General features: G+C 31.0%; 2 protein-coding genes across 2 annotated transcripts in view; one reads left to right on the forward strand and one right to left on the reverse strand.

The window, feature by feature from the left end:
- Positions 1-13173, reverse strand: part of LOC129226132 (transcriptional protein SWT1-like) — a 35873-nt gene extending 22700 nt beyond the window's left edge. The window contains exons 1-5 of the mRNA XM_054860730.1: positions 13045-13173; positions 8724-8901; positions 7087-7561; positions 3953-4101; positions 441-509 (exon numbers count right to left, since the gene is read on the reverse strand). Coding sequence (XP_054716705.1) covers positions 441-509; positions 3953-4101; positions 7087-7561; positions 8724-8873 — 843 coding nt within the window. The 5' untranslated portion in view covers positions 8874-8901; positions 13045-13173. The remainder of the gene's footprint in view (positions 1-440; positions 510-3952; positions 4102-7086; positions 7562-8723; positions 8902-13044) is intronic.
- A 2002-nt stretch (positions 13174-15175) lies between these two features.
- Positions 15176-16911, forward strand: LOC129226134 (uncharacterized). Its single transcript, XM_054860732.1, has one exon. It carries the CDS (start codon positions 15272-15274, stop codon positions 16466-16468), a length of 1197 nt encoding a protein of 398 aa, XP_054716707.1. The 5' UTR covers positions 15176-15271; the 3' UTR covers positions 16469-16911.
- The last annotated feature ends 1119 nt before the right edge of the window (positions 16912-18030 follow it).

Genomic DNA, 18030 nt, shown 5'->3' on the forward strand with positions numbered 1-18030 from the left:
CTATTCAAAAACTCCACTACAAACAATACAGAATTTTGAATCGACACAGAATTAGTTCAATAAAAAAGATTGACACCTTAATACATTTGAAAATCACACTCTAAAAAATGTAACTTAGATTCCCCCCCCCCCCCTTTCTTAGTTTAATAAATGTCACAACTTAACCAGTTCAACCGAAATATAAATATTCCGGTTTTACTGGTGATTCTGTGTTTGCGTGGTTTGCTTACACCAAAATACCCAAATAACTTCAATTATTTTTATTGAGGTCTAGTTCTTACGATAAACTCATTTAACAGAAACCTTGCATGAGTGTGTATTCCTTCCCCCCCCCCCCCCCCCCCCGTACAAGTATTAAATTGCATTTTATTTTATGCAACTAAATAAAAATTGTACGTTAGAATAAAAGTGAATAAGTTAGAATAATTAATATTTCTTACAGCTAATCTTTCAGATGCTCCATTTGCAGATGAAGGCAAGTCATCAATCTTGGTCAATGACTCTGAAACCTGTGAAAAATAAAAGTTTTGGTGATTCCCCCGTATTATGTGCATCTACGGACAGGATGCTTTTAAAGAAGTTTCCAAATAATACCTTAAGAAATTTAATGATGAATGGAGAATTCTTAATTTTTAAATTAATTTTTATTGTATGTTAAGTTAAAACAAATAGTTCTAGCAAATGTATTTTAAATAAATTAATTTAAAGCAAAATGGTACTGTTGCTAAGGGATAGGTAGAAATAGTTTCATCAAGCTTTTATTATTTTTTTTCCAAGCAATATTTAGATATAACTTTTATATATGTATACAGTAAACTCTCGATTATCGGTGGTCGGATTATCCGAGTCTTTCCACATTTTTTTTCTATTTTTTTTAAACCTTTGATTGCTGTTAGATTTTACATATATTTTTAAAATACAATGTTAGTAGACGCAATGTAGAAATGTTTTTAGCTATAATTTAAACGTATATGTCAGTGTTATTAATATTTTTTATCTATTGCACACACTAAGTGTCGTTTTTTACTTATTATTCGGATTATCCCCGGTTTTTGCTTATCTGCGGTTACCATGCCACCCTATTCTGAGGATAATCAGGAGTTTACTGTATTTCAGTTGGAAATTAATGATGTTACTTCTTTACTTACAATCAAATTAAACAAAATCTAATTTACTAATTAAATCTAATTAAGGGAATTAATGTTTAATAATGTCTGTAAATTTATAATTGAAAATTTTGTTACTAAATTCAGGTGCTGGCGGGATTTTAATAACATTAACTTATTTCTTTTTAACCAGATTTTATGAATCATTTGGCACTTGGTCCTCATTTTGAGAATTCAATCTCTTTTCGAACATCTTGCAGTGTTGTATTTTCATCACATATGCTATTCTTTTGCAAATCGGGACTTGTTTTATCATCTTAAATGTTGGCTTAGGACTTGTTTTGTCATCTTAAACGTTGGCTTGGTGAATTTGATTTTTTTCCCCTTTAACCATGTTTACTACTCTTACAACTAATCGGTCAATAAGCAAAAAGAAACTCAATTCCGGATTTGAACTGTGACAGAGCCATATTGACTACTATAACCAGACTTAGGACAAATCACTTAAAAGGGATGAGGATTTCTGTGGACGGACAGCGTAGTTACACCAACTTTTGTCGTCATTGCCCAGATGACATCCCACTGTCTCGTCAACACATCTTCAGCTGTCCAGCAATCCAGGCCAAACGTTTTTAACATCAGCTTAGAAGGTCCAGTGGACCTACTCTATACAGATTAGGCTGTCGAAGTTGCAAAGGCAGTCTATAACAGCTACGGAGTCATATAAATGCACATTGTCATAGACACAACATTATCATCATCATCACTTTTACATGCAGGTTTAATAGTTAAATCACTTCTCTCATCATTGCCATCGATTCTTTGATAATGTCCTTCCAGAGTGCAGCAATTCAATAAAGAATGCATTATAGTTTTGTTGTGACATCATCTAAGATAGGTGCATTTAAATTTTTCTGTCATAAAACCTTGTAGCAAAAAGATAATCTACTTTTAATGCTATCGAGATACATAATCGCTAGTTGATATGATGATTAACTTTTAACCTTTATCGAAAGGTCTTCATAACTACATACAAACATCTTTTTATATTTATTTGAAGCTTCAAATTAGAACAATATTCTTTACCAGATAGTAATCAATGAAGGGTTAGGTAATTTCCCTTCTCGGTTTTAAGGAGATTGTTTTCATGCTATTAGTTTGTAAATGGTCTGTTTTTATAATTTGGATGACTTTGGAGAAGGTTTTTGGGTGTTTTTAAGTGCGTTTCTGTAACGTAATAAGGACCCTTTTAGAGAAGAATGTTCCCTGTTTTAGAGTCAATATACTATACTAGTATTAATGCACGATGATGAAACAGATTTTGTCCTTCATATTGAAGAAAATACTGTACCCATTCATTGCAAATTCTTTAACATCATTTATCTATATATACAAGTTACTAGTTCTTAAAACTCATTTCTTCTTGAACAAGACAATGTGTATTTTAATGTAGTAAAATGTTTTGACTTCAAATTTCTCATAAAGTAACACTTTAGACATAAGAGCAATTCAATAGAATATAATACACTTTTTATGAATAACAAAATGTTTTTTCAGTTTACAGCAAGTTCAATTTTAAATGGATTTTTTTATATTAAATGAATAATATTAATCAGCAGAGTTTAGTCCAACTAGTGGCTGATCTGTATGGCAAGTCTTTAAACCATGATTGGTGTAGTACTTATTAAATTTATTTCCTAGTATACTGGATCCCATTTCAAGCTGTATAGGTCCTCCAGCAATCCAAATCAGCACTTCATGCTTGGTCTTTTTAGCTGCTTTAACTGCATTACCTACTCATTTTGGATTTGAAACGAAGTACCAAACAATCAACATGCATTGTTTTCTGTGACTCACATATTTTTAGTAACTCTTCCTTAGTATATGATCTGTGACAGTTGAGTAGGGCCCATTAAAGTTGAAACATTCATCCAGTGCTGGTGTCAAACTTTAATCACACATATTTCATACTATTTTTTGAAATACAGCACCCAAATGTGGGTAATGGTGGTTTGATACACAAGTTCAACAACATTAAAAGAAACATTTGCTGTATGAAACACTGCCTGATCAATACTTTTGATCAAAACATTTTGTTTTTCAATTGACTCACTACACGTTTAGTGACCGAACACTGCATGCTTTCAGCAAGAAATAAAAATAGTGGAAGTTGTAATGAATACATTATTAAAATAAAAGATCAAGAATCCAAAGCTGCAGATGAAAGACGTTGAGTTTCATAAAAGAAATTCTTCAACTGTAAACATCAGCATCTTGACTGAATTTTCCTTTAACACATACATTGCTTTATTCTGGTATTTTATTATTTTGGATCACACCAAATTAAAATAGTGGCATACCGATATGAATAATATCTTTGCAAAACCAATTTTCTTTTTGTCATCTTTTAAATAACAAAAAAATATATTGCAGAGAGGATAGCACACTTTTAACGTTCAATTATTTACAAAGTGTGTCATTAATTCCTTTTTTCTTTTGAATTACAAAAAAATATCCACTTTAATAAATGTGGTTTTAATTTTTATGTAAATTTTTGAAACAATTGGCATCAATTAGAAAAAAAAATTCATTGATTAATGTTATCTTCTTTAAAGAACATCCCAATATTCATTAGACATTACAAAATTGTGCAAGAAACTCCTCAAAAAAGAGATGGCAATTCAATTAAATAAAATTCACACAGCATCTAAACAATACTAAAACTTATATTACAGGTAAATAAGATCTAATAGCAAGAAAATTTTCACAAGGCTTTTTTAACATATTGTTTTATAAGAGCAAAAGGAAAAGTAACTATAGACATACTTAACAACAGCACTACTTACATCCAGCATTTCAACATCTTCAAAAACTCGTTCATCAACTTCCCCTTGACTGCTCTCATTCTGATGCCTCAAACACGTCTGCACATTGTGGCTGGAAACTGAAAGTCCGGAGGAATGAGCGGATTTATGATACAAGTCTTTTTTTTGAGCTGAAATGTAATATTAGGAAAAATTTAGCATAGAAACTAGATACAACTGAAAGCATGAGAACAGTAATTTAACAGTCAACATCGTACATTGTATGTCACTGAAAATAATAAAACTGTTTCTCTGGCCCCTTAAAGTAAAAGCTGCAAAAACCATTGGAGTTTTTTATAGTTGCAGGGTTCATACTCTATTCGGATGAAAAAATTCCATGACTTTTCTAAGACTTTTTCACGACTTCATAAAAAGTTTCATGACCTTGTTAAACAAAAACTTGCCTATTTTCGAAAATGTGAATAAACAAAACTTCAACGCGAATGCTGCAACTTGATCAAAGCACTTGTTTGCAATTGAAAAAACATCAGTGCACACTGCAAAAACTAAACTATTCTTATTTTTCTTCTTTATGTAAATTGAAGCAAAGTAAAAATACAGTGAATGCAATGTAATGATGCCTAAATGTCTTTTTTTTCATAAAAGGGCAGAATGATAAAGAATAAGACAAAGGTTGACCGAGTCATTCCTAAGTCTCAATAAATTTGCATTAAAAGTTGCCTTTTAGTGTCAACAATGCATCTAATCATCCATGTAACCTGTCAGTATTTAAGTTCTTTAAAGTAGAGACGTATCGAGTACTCGGTAACTATTCGGTACTCGGCCTACTCGCCGAGTACTCGGTACTCGCCCTAATTTTGATCAGATACTCGGCCAATACCGAGTAGTTGCAAAAAATTGAATATTGTTCAAGACAGATATTACAATTAATAATAAATGCAGGTATATAATATACTGCAATCATTAACAGTTCAAATTTACAAGCCAAGGTTAAATTTTGAGAATAATGAAGTTTATATTGCTTCAATGGAATAAATCTTTATTTTAACGTCCCCAAAGTTAATAAAATTTATTTATGAAAAATTGGGCAAAAAAGGTAAGTGTAGAAAATATGGAATTTGCATATCATTAAATGGATTTTTGGTACCAACAAAAATTATTTATAAGGAATATAAAAATAACTTTGCTTAAAAAATAAAACCAAACAAAATAACGTTAAAAGCACAAATGTGCAGGAACACTGCAGACACTTGTTTTGGCGTTACAAGGAACGTCTTTTTCAATGCATAAAATGTGAGCTCATGGATTTAAAGACATCTGACAAAAGTCAGATTTTTTTGTCGAATGTCTTTACATTCATTATCTCACGTTTTATGCCCTGAACAAGACGTTACTTGTAACGCAGAAGCACGTGTCTGCAGTGTTCCTGTATTTGCTTTTAAAAATGATTTAAGTTTGGTGGACTAGAACTATAATAGATTGGCATAATTTGTTTTAATTCTAACTTGATTAATCATACCTTTTGTTTATTTTTAATTTTAAAAATAACATTTTTCTAAAATTTTTGACACAAACAAAATCTTTTAAATAATGCATAATTTAATTTCAGCTGGAATATTATTTTAAAAACTATTATATGGACATGAAGGTTCCAATAAGTTCAAAATGCACCACGTATTTGTCGGTGGTTCTTCTTAAAACATAATTGGTACTCAGTAACTCACTATTCGGTAACTCGGTACTCGGCCAAAGTGCTACTCGGTACGTCTCTACTTTAAAGTAAAGACATTCTTAAGTTAATTCATGTTTTTAAAACAGTTAGGTATGTATTTTAAAAAAAAAACCCATTTAGTAGTAAATAAATCTTCCGATTCAAATGAACTTGTTTATTAATTTACACTTTTCAAACATATATAAATTAATAGGTTTAGAAATTCTAGGATATAGAGTTAAATTCCTGACATTGAACGTAACAGTGGACCACATGGATCAGTTTTGTGGCCCTATGTTGGGCACTACTATTTTTGAGTATTTCTATATTCTATCGCCTCATTAAAGATCTTATTTCCTTAAAACCTTTACAACAAACTAAGATAAACTCTGATTAATTTTGACATTCAAGTTTTTAAGGGTATTGAAACAAACTCAGATGCAATTGAATTGCATTTTTTGAGTGGGGGGTGGCAAAAATTAGGAATGTGCAAGTTTGCTACTCCAGAATATAAAATATAAGAAGCATTTAAAATAATGATAAATTCGAAACTAGTGATGTCCAAGAAAATAAAACCACATTGCAATAAAGAAGTGCGGCTGCTACAGAAGTGAATGCAATGGGATTTCAAAATTCAGATTTTTTTTTGGGGATCATTCAATTTTTAAGTTTTAAACTATTTAAGTTAAATCATTCAATGTTTCTAATGCTCTTTCTCAGCTAATGTTACTTTCCCTTTGCCGTGAATATTTTTCGATGACTTTAAATGAATTTCCATGACTTTTAACACAAGTATTAATTTTCCATGACTTTTCCAGGTCTGAAATTGATTTATTATTTTCTCCCATGACTTTCCAGGATTTCCATGACCCGTACGAATCCTGTAGTTGGCTTATCAGAAAATCTGCGCAAGTGTTATTGTGCTGTATCTAAATCGTGAAAACCCAGGTGAATAATTTTCCTTTTGAAACATGTAGCTTAATTATCAATAATTAAGTAAAAACTAAATTATTCTTTGTAAAAGAAAAAATATACAAGATAAATTATTAAAACATTTACCATTGTGAAAAAAAGTTAAAAAAGTGCAAGGGAAAATAGCTTTCGATGTAACACTGAAAAAGATGTGAGCCAGTTCATTGCTATTTATGCTTTTAAAGCTTTGTATTAATGTCTTAAAAACTGCATTCCTTGAATTACTTTTTTAAACATTTAATGTAGCAAAAGCAAATTAAACTAATTACAGTCTACTCTCGATAATTTAAATATTCTTTCATCACAAAGTATTCATAGGTTCACAAACTCCTGAGGAGGCATTGGGAAGTTCCCCTAGCTCGAACTAACCAACAACTTCAAAGGTTTCGCAAGTGCCTTAGAACTTCTGCCTTCAAGTTTACAAGAGTTAAAAGTAAAAAGCAAAATGAAAAGTATTTCAAAAATCACATACCTTCTGCAATATTCAAAGACTCCTTTAAATGCTTTTCACAAAGGTTGTGTTTTACAACCTGCACAGAATTTGTCAGTACATCACTTTTCCCATCAACATTTTGAGCCTTTTTCTTCTTTTTCTTCCGTCGAGGTTTTTTCTTTGCTTCTTTACTTTCCTGCTCCTGGTAGAGAACTTGCAGTTTACGCTTTAAAACGGCAGCATCTACTGGTTCAGAATTATACTCATCAGCCTTTTTTACAACTACAGGAGCAACAACTGCAGTCGGTGGCTTTACGATAACATTACTGCTTTTTTTCTGGGTAATTTTCTTTTCTGCTGTGTTCTGCAGTTGCTTTTCTTGTTGATGCTTTTGACATAATTGTGCAGGCTTATTATAAGAAACTTTGGAATGAGGCATTTCGTTTCTCTCCAGACTCCTATATTTGCTTTGTAACTGTCCGTCAGAGCGAGTATTCAAATCTTTCACACATTCCTGAAATTTTAAATTCAACACCATATAAATAAAAAAAATTTTTTTTTTCTACAGCACTGTTTGTACTGCGTATCAGGTCATAAGTACAATGTCTCAAATGCAAACAAAAAAAAACTGTTCAAAACACATAATTAAAATCTGTATCACTTTTAACATTTTACATCAAATAAACATTGATGAACACAGTTTTTGATTACTAAAAAAATCTCAAAAACATTTAAAATACCATAAGAATCATAAAATTCTGTCTTTGACTTAGTATTAACTTATTTGACACATTATTTGACATAAATTTTCAATGTCAAAAAACTTATTAGCGTTACGAAAATGCTTTTCTAAACAAGCTAAACATTATACGTAGATACACATGCACAAATCAGAACTTGAGCCAGGTGGACATACGCTTTTGTGACTCTTAAATAGTTTGAAATCTGATATGCATGTACCTAAAAGTAACAAAAAAAATGCAGTTACATTTGTGTGACTTTAAGCCCCCAATTTTAAAGGAACATTAATGTTTACCAATGACTTGAGATAGTTACTCGATTATTTTACATGTTAATGGACCACTTAGAGGTTTTTTGGAAAGTTATTTTAATGGGATTGAAATCATATAAACCCAGTTTAAGCCAAAAAAATAAATAAATAAATAAATAAAATAGTCTTTTTTGCCCCCCGACCCCCCCCCCCCCAATCCTTTTTTCAACAAGCCTGATCAGGTTGGCATGCTGTATATTAAGACAAAACATATTATCCATGGAAAACATTGCTTGAAGCAAGTCATTTATCTTGATGCAGATTTGACTCAATAAAAAATATGAGTTGAAAGAAAATTCCTGTGGCACGAAATGAGAAGGTTGAAAAAAGCGCCCAACTGTTCATTTTCTTTAAAATTTACACTTTTTTCCCATACTCCCCAGGTGGCAGGTGGATACTTTCAGATCTAGGGTCAGAAAAAATTTAGATTTATTAAACATGCTTCAATTTAAAAGGCCCACTTTTTTTTTTTTTTTTTTTTTAATTTTTAAGGTGGTTTAAAGCGAATTCACACCACACTCGGATGATTTTTAAAACAAACTTTCAATAATTAAACCGCACTGCTGGCTACTTGGGGATGAAAATGTTTTATATGAAAGCTTCTGAACTATACTACCATACTTACCTTATTATTAGTGGTTTCTGTGCTACAATTTGGCACTTCCCAGCTTGATTCACCAGTCACCACATTGAAATAGTAAACTTTATCGGGATATCTTCTCGACTGGACTATTTTCCAGTCCGGAGAGAGAGGTTTTGAAGAGTTTGGAGCCATGATCAAGTTTGAAAAACAAGCAGTAACCCTAAAAAGCAAAAAGAAAATATGAGTGGATAGTTATAAACAGGGCATCATCTGCTACATTTCAAGTTTTTAAATCCATGACTTTCCCTGACTTCTGGTCGTAACTTTCCATGACTCACAGCATGCTATTTTTCGAGACAAAACATTAATTTTTTCACAAGAATACCTAAATTTGAAATTTTGTGAAAATTAAATTGAAACTATCTGATCTATGCTTTGGACATATGTTCATAAAAATTCAAATTGAAGTGAAATGTAACGAACTCAACTACTATTATAACCAGGGTCGTATACAAGGGGGAAGGGGTTCTTAGGGTTCAACACCCCCCCCCCCCATGAAAAGTTTGGTTTGACATTCAAATATCTGTTTATATTTTAAAATTTCCAAAAAATATTTTTTCAAAACTCAAAGGTCTTTCATGTGTACGCTAATTGCATAAAACGCTTTCATAATAGATAATCAGACGACTTGAACATAAGCAAAAATAGTGCAAAGCTCTGCATGAAACTTTTTAAACCCTCCCCAAAATTTTCTGGTTATGTCCTGATTACAACTAAAAACCAATGACTAGTCATATACAGAAATGCAGTAAATTCGCAATAGCTCAAAGTCCGATAACTCGAAGTTTTTATCAAGTCCTGATCTCTTTGACTTTAATTCCATGTAAATTATTCTCAATATCTTGAAGTTAACTTCCTTTAACTCAGTCTTTTCAAAGATGACTCAAAATTTATTTTGGAAGAATGAAAAAAAAAAAAAAAAAAGAAAGGACTATGAGAAAAAAAATTCATTCACCTTCACTTGCAATTCCTGTACATTAGACCTCTAAAGCTATATCTTTTGGGAAAGGTATGTCCGTTACCAACACAAAATAATTTTTTTCCATTATAATAAAAAAAAATGTCTTTAAATGTTGTGATTGTTTTTGAAGCCTTAAACATTTTAAATCAGTAAAAAAAATTTTTTTTTTCATATGTGAGATGTAGCAAATCACAGAATTTTGATCAATACTAGCCTTCTATGGAAAGTCTTGTGAAAAAATAGTATGTCCGTTACCATTCGCAAAAATGTAGTTTTTTAGATTTATTTTATGTATGAGAATGAAAACATGTACAGTAGGGTGGATCGAAAAAAATGAAATTCCGAATCTTAATTTGGAATACCCACCAAAAGCTGTGCATGTGTAAGTACAATACACATGTAAAATATTATCAAGTTTGAACAACTCCTTGAGGGTCCTACCAAGGCTTGAATTTTTCCAAAAATAGGAAAAAAGGTCAATTTACCAACATTTTTATGAAAATAATAAGATTTAAAATTTTTGTTCTAATACCATTAAAATATTTCCTTTTAACACGCTTTTCATGTATCTTCAAAATTATTTACATTCTTTGCAGTATTAGGTTCGCACACAAGTTCGTAAAACTTCGGAAAATTTCTAAAAACGGACTTTTTTCAAGCCTTTTTTCAAATTACAATATTTTTTCTTTTAAAGTCCTTTTTTTTGCAATGGCTGTGCAGAATGCAGTTTTAAATGGAAATGAAATTATACTTTACTATATTAACAGCCCAGCACCTACGACAAGGAGCGTAATTGCTTCAAACTGGACCAGTTGTAAATTGTTGCACCTGTCTAGCAATTTACCTTTGGTCCTGCGAAAATTCACATGAACCAGCAGTTTCACCATCAAGTAACCTGAACAGGTGACGCAAAGGCACCCAGGTACGCGAAGTATGCAGTTCGCAGATTAACCATGGTACAGGATGTCCCAATTTTATCCTCTATGGTCGCAATTGCACCCTTCTTTTTTCTGGTATTCGTGGCTGTGCCGTGGCGGGAGTATAGTCGTTGCAAATTTTTCTTCTTCTGGAATTGAAACACAACTTTGCTGTTCCTCATGAGTGCTATTACAGCATCTCGTTACGTAAGTGCAAATCTGAAAAAAAATATTGATCCTGTCATTCAACCGAAATGCCTATTTTTGCCACCCGGAAAATATTCTCTTAACAGTGATCACTGATGAACGAAGTACATCAGAGAATTGGCTTTGCGAAGATTTTGAAGGCCAGACAAGTGGCTTCCGTTCATGAAGAAATAAGAGAATTCTATAATTCAGGGATTAACTTTAATGTATCAGACTACTCTGATGTTATCATAGGGCAAAAATGTGCAATAACTGCCACCCCTCTCCTTTTTTAGCTGGCATACCAAATGAAAGTATTCAACAATAGACTGAAAACACCAACGCCAATTTTGCGTTCGTTTAGTTCTCCTGTCACACTCAGGTGGTGGAAAGCTGTGCTAATATGGTATAGCTTGACCACGAAAAGAAGGCCGATGGGCTTGAAGAAAAATCATCATTTGTATCATTTGCAATAGGTTGTTTCTTATTATTTTAAAACAGATAGGATTAGGGAGACCATGCCCCTTACTATTCGGTGCTTTCTGGCAGATTATACCTATTACTAATGATACAAATAAAGTTTCGCTTCAAGGTCATCCGCCTTCTTTTCGTGGTCAAGCTATAACAGAAGCTTCTTTGTTTGTGATTAGTCAATCGGCTAGAGATGGCTTCATAAGAGCAAAAATCAAATCTCAAAGTATCATGTCATCGTTTGAATTAAAAAATGATTTCAAAGAGGTTTCATGAATGGATGTGACGAACTGACTATTTTCTGTGGCTTTAACTAACTGATACTTTTCAAGTCCCTCATTTTGTGAAATATTGTTGCTTATATGTCAGAGCGACTATGTGTGAGTAAATATACGTTCTGTGTAACCAATGCACTTCTCTCTATTTTTTTTTTTGTTAATACAACTAAATCAATTTGATTGTTTACTTCTAATGTAAAATGAGTAATAAATTTATACTTAATACATGTGGCTCGGCAGATGGAAAAGGTAGAATGGAACTCGAAATGCAGCCACCTGTTTTTAGTGGATGCTGAGCTGTTAATGTAATAGAGTTTAACTTCACTTCCGTTTAAAACTGCATTCTGTACAGGCGTTGTAAAAAAGAAAACTGGACTTTAAAAGAAAAAATATTGCTATGTGCAAAAAAGCTAAAAAAAGTCAGTTTTTGGTTAATTTTGCCAAACTTAACGGCTTATGTGCGAACTTAATGGTGCGAAGACTGTAAATAATTGTGAAGATACATGAAAAGAGTGTTCAAAGGAAGCATTTTAACCGTATTATAACAAAAATTTTAAACACTAGTATTTTTATAAAAATTTTTGAAAAATTGACCTTTTTTTCTATTTCTGGAGAAATTTAAGCCTTGGTAGGACCCTCAAAGAGTTGTTCAAACTTGATAATATTTTACATGTGTGTTGTTCTTACACATGCACAGCTTTTGGCAGGTATTCCAAATTAAGATTCAAAATTTCATTTTTTTCGATCCACCCTAATGTACAGGGGGAAAGGAAATGTTAGGCTTGATCTAAACATGCCAAAATTTTAACCAGCAAATCAATAAATGAGCTATAAAATATCATGAATCATTGTATTTTTCTTGCAAATGGTACGTCCGTTTCTTTGATTTTGCCCTCATTAGTGCTTACTCCAATTGTTCGCAAGCATAAATACCCAAGTATCGATGAACAAAAAAAAAAAAAAAAAAAACATGTTTCAAGGTGGTGAATGCACAATTTGATGATATGAGAAAATTATTTACGACTTATTCATTCATAGAAACTGCATCAGAAAATTTCGTCAGTTTATCTTGAAAAATCAACAATGCGGTAGCTACGAGACGAACTGAATATATAACGCAACATATTATAAACCAAATGACATTTTTCATGCTGATAAATCAAGATTAATTTTTCATATGATTCATTGACCAAAAAGTAAAATTTACGCAACACAAAGTAAGCTCAAAGCAAAGACTAAAACAATGTATTTTTCTGCAGACATGAACCTATATAATAATTTGCCTGGTTCGAACCAGCAGCGAGAGTAACAATACACTGTAACATAAGCATAATTTTAAGACAAATATATTAAAACTATAATCAAACACAAAGAAAAAAAAATAAATAAAGAACCACGTTCAAGCAATCTTTGCTTTTATTCCTACGTCTTGCACATCTTTCAGCAAATTGTCAGAAATGTTTGAGGAAACAAATTAATTCAGTACTTACTTTTGGTTAAATATATCCGAAATAAATTTGAAATTCAAACATCAAACGTAACATATATATTCAAGCCGTAACAGAGACACGAGGCACAAGCACACAGAAACAGATCGTCTTCAAAAATAAAGAATTAGGACGTTGCGGGCTGCGGCAGAGACGTTGTGGTAGATCGAGGATTAATTCGTAGATACCACACTGGTGATTGGTCAAAAAAGTCATGTGATAGATCATGAAATCCAGGCGGGTTTGCTTTATTGGCTGACTTATCGCTACTAAATGCTTGACTATGCTGCAAAATTTATTGAAAGTGAAAATTAAAACTTGCCAAATTCATCCAGAATTTTCGCCAAAAACTATAGGGCCACAAAATTTTTTCATGGATAGGTCCTGCAATTATTGAAACCTGAAAAGCATTGTAAACAAAAATAAAAATCTTCCTTACCCACTTGTAAAAGTTAGTAAATGTTGTTTGGAATTTTTTAAAAGTTAAAGAAAGATTGATCACTCGAACTTCCTCGAAATATTTTTTGTGGTATGCTCTTTTCTTTCAACAAGCAAACAAACGAAAGAAAAAAAAAATAATTGCGTTGAAAATTGCTAATTCTGAATTTTCTTAGCTAATGATTTACTCATAACCCAACAGTTTTAAAGCCAATTATTATTATTTTTAAATAATCATCGTAAGTATACCTTATTTTTTATGTAAACTTAGACTAATGTTTTTGACACTTATTACAAACATAAAATTGGTTACTGAATAATAAACTGAAATAAAATAACATGAAAGGAATTGGAACCCTGGACTTACTGATAGCTAAAATGGCAGATCCTGTTATGATGGAAAAACTTCGCTTATTGTATGATAAAAAGCGAAGTTTAAATCATAAAAGTCAAGTAAACATTCAAAAAAGTGGAAATAACCTTAAAAACAATTTTTTTAATGAAACTGAAGAATGCCGTAAAATTTTGGAATTCTTGAGTGAGGAAAAGGTTACGAATGCAAATTGTAAACTAAAATCAGGTGCAGAATTCAATTTTGACGAAGACATTCAAATATGTACTGAGGCTACCAAAAATTCATGTATGATATCTGACAGCTTTCGTAAACTAAAACATAAGGGGGGAAAACGTTTCCTCTCATTTTAATTCAAAATGCTCCAGTAACTATGTAAATTTTTTACCTGAAAAATGTGTATCATCAGTTTCAGATGGAACAGCTCGATTTAAAAATTCAAAACAACAAAAAAAGAAACAAGGAAACTTCTATTTTTCTGGGAAGAAGAATGTTTTTTCTGAATCAACTTTAAAAATGGAAAACAATATGTCATTTTCTAGTGACAGCTCTGAAGATGAAAGTGGATTCATTCAAAAAAGCCCAATTAATAAATGTGAGTCTAACCTTAGAACAGGTCCGAATAAAATTAAGAATGAGAAAAAATTTGTTAAACCTTGTGTTGAAAATAAATTACCTGGAAAAAGAAACAAGACAAAGAAAAAGAGCAAAAAATGCATTAAAAAAGACAATGGTAAATGTACAAGTAAAGCTAATTTTTTGAAGCCACATATGATCAAGGCTGATTCTGTGTTTTTGCCTGCAGTCTCATTTGTAGAACAAAATGATATTATCACTATCTCTAGTGACAGTGCATGTGATTCTGATACTTCTGAGGAAGTAAAGAATGAAAGTACCCAGAAGAAATTTAAAGTTCAGAAAACTGTAAGTAAATCTTGTAAAATTTCCGAAAGAGATGCAAAATCTGCCTTAGTAAATATCTCTTCAGATACTTCTGATATTATGTTCAACAGATCTAACTCTGAATGTATCGTGAATGATACAATTGGTTGCAACTCCAATTTTGAAGTTTCTTTGAGTGATTCTTCTAATTTTTCTAAATGTGATTCCGTTAGAACTGTTAAAAAACATGCAGTTAGTAAAAAGCTTTCTGTAAAAAAGCGATTCATGTCGAAAGAAGACAACAGTGTGAACAGTATAGAAAGGAGTCGTCATAAATCATGTGCTCCGAAGAAACAACTTGAAAAATGTAGTTCTGAACTATCTTCTTCAAAAAGCATTAGGTCTTTCATTTTAAAAAGTAAGTCATTGGAAAATGTGATAAAAACTCAGTTTATTCAGAAGGGTACTAGTGAATCTGGAGAAATTATTGGAAATATTGATGATCCTTTATTTACATCAAGAAAAAAGTGCCATAAAAAAAGGTTTGGAAAAGCTAGGATGGTTAATAAGAATGTAAAAAAAGATATTAGTAAAATGATATCTAACTCAATAACTGTTGAAAATAAAAGCCTTGATTCCAGTAAAAGTAGAAAAAAAACTAAATGTAGTTTGATAAGCAATCATTCAGTAATTTTTTCTAAAGTTTCACATTGTCCTAAAGTTGCATCAATTGAGTTAGAGAGCACTTCTGATGAAGATGTTGTATTTCAAGGAGTTTATAAATCAAATAATTTTTTAACTGGAAGTAAGGAGTATACATCTGATGAAATCTCAACAGCTTCTCAAAAGGACACACCCTTTATCCCACAAAGTAATGAAATAGAAAATTCAGGAAAGTCTTCAAAGTTTTGCAATGCTGTATTAAGTAATGCTGAAAAAGATGATTTGTTTAGTGCTTTGGTTGACAATTCTGTTGGAAATGATAAACTTCAGTCTGGTTCTAGTAGAGAATTGGAAGAAATTTTTGTTGAAGAAAATTTTGCCAACAAAAAGTTCAACTTGGTTGACAATTCTGTTGGAAACAATAAACCTCAGTGTGATTCTAGTAGAGAATTGGAAGAAAGTTTTGTTGAAAACAATTCTGCGAACAAAAAGTTCAACTCAAATTTTGTCCTACCTAAACCAAGTAAAGTAATGAAAAAAAGTTTTGATTTTGTGCCTGAACCAGTAAATTTTGAAGTTCCTGTGATACACGAGAATGAAAGTGTACTTACTCCTTCCGAGGAAGATATAAGGAGATGGAAAAAATTAGGTTTTAGTTGTAAAAAAGGACGATGGACGACGCCAAAGGAGGATGAGATACTGAGAAGAAATTATAAGGAATTTTCTGAAGAGTATGGAATCTGTGATCCAGTTACAATTTTTGGGATTTATAGTGATCGTAAAAAAGACTGTTCCTTGTCAAAGTTTCTAAGAGCTAAACATTTTTATCTAAGATTAGGTAAAAATTTGAATGATAGAAATTTGGCATCTGTTTATAATAGAGCTAGGACTATATTCCACCCCTATACTTTTAATATCGCATGGAGCTCTGAGGATATTTTAAAATTAATAGACTTATATAAAACTTTTGGAAATAAATGGAATATAATTAGCAAAGCGTTAAAAAAACATAGTAAGCATTGTCAGGCATATTTTTATGGTTCAATCATAAAGAGTAAAATATATGGTCCAATGCTTGAAAATAAACCCTAACTGAACCCTGAAAACCATAATTGTTATATTATAAAATTTATAGTTTACATCATGAACTGGCAATTGCTAGATTGTTTCATTTACTATGAGTATTATCTTGTCAGAGGAGTTTATTTTTTATTCTGTTCATTAGAGTTTTTTTAATCAATCATTTATTTATAAAGTTTATTTTTAGGCATTGATTTTGATGAGAGTTCAATTACTTGTAATAAAAAACTGTCTAACTCCAAATTTCTGAAAGAAATTACTCGTGCAACTTGATTTAATTAAGCAATTCTTTTGAAAATCAATATTAAATATTTGAAAAATTAACTTTGTATAAACTACAATATACAAAATAATGGTTTTTGTATGGTTTTGTTTTAATAAATTTTTGCTCATTTGTCGGCTTTGTTTTCATGTTACAGTTTGCTGTCATCATTTGTAAGAAGAATATTTAGTTGCAATAAATTGCATAAGCTAACATTTGTTTTTACTTTTGGCCATGTATTTATATTTTTCCAGATCCTGATCGACTTCATCACAACTGACTTGGATGACTTTTCAACCAAAAGCGAATTGAAAAAAGGGTTCCTTGTAACCCCAAAACTTATATTTGCAGTAATTTGCAATTTTTGTGCATTAAAATGTTGTAATTCATTCATTTAATTTTCACAAGCAAAAAGGTATTTATATGTTATACTTTTAAACACGTTGAAAATATTTTCCAAATAATATTTTAACATAATTTTTTTTTTGTGTAGTAATTATCATGTATTTTGATTGTACCCAAAATGGTTAATGATAATTGATATTTAAACAATTTGTTGAACTACTTCGAACTGCAGGAGTCAAGAGAAAATGCATTTTATGATTTATTTTTCTCTATCTTTGTAATTCTTTTTTAGAAAATATTTATTCAAATTCTGTTAAGACAATTTCTGTAGTTTTAATGAAAACTTATTTTATTAACTGCTTGTAAACATGAAAATTATGATATTTATATAGTAGCCTGTGGTCAGTAGCCACTTTTACTTAGGGGATTTTATTTTTTTTTATAAGTAGCTACTTAATTTATGAATTTTATTTATTAAAATTATACCTAAGGCAAAGCGTTATGTAAGGCTGTCAACTACTTAAAATTTGGTAGTTCTTACATTGCAGGAAGTTGCTTCATGTGTTTAAAGTTTCAATCTTTTCACATCATATAAATATTTGAATGTTTTGGACAGCTGGAAGCTAATTTGAGGCATGTTTACTTAGCATTATTTTATTTTATCTTTTATTGTAAGCATTCTGAAGTCTTCTTTTTGTTGATTTTTTTTTTTTTTTATAAAGATTGCAACATTGCATATGTTGCAGGAAGTTGAGGCTTCCCGTTTTTGAGATTTCAATCCTTTCACATCTTGTAAGTATTTTTGTACTTTGGGTAGTTGGAAGTGATTTTAATGTATATTTCCAAGTATTAGCATATTTAATTATTTATTCTTATAATGAATGTTCATTAATTATAAAAATAATTGAATAATTAAGAATGATGTAGAAGAACACACTTTGGAGAGGAGTTCAACTTTTTGCTCCCT

Source organism: Uloborus diversus, chromosome 7 (genome assembly GCF_026930045.1).
Source record: "Uloborus diversus isolate 005 chromosome 7, Udiv.v.3.1, whole genome shotgun sequence".
NCBI lineage: Eukaryota > Metazoa > Arthropoda > Arachnida > Araneae > Uloboridae > Uloborus > Uloborus diversus.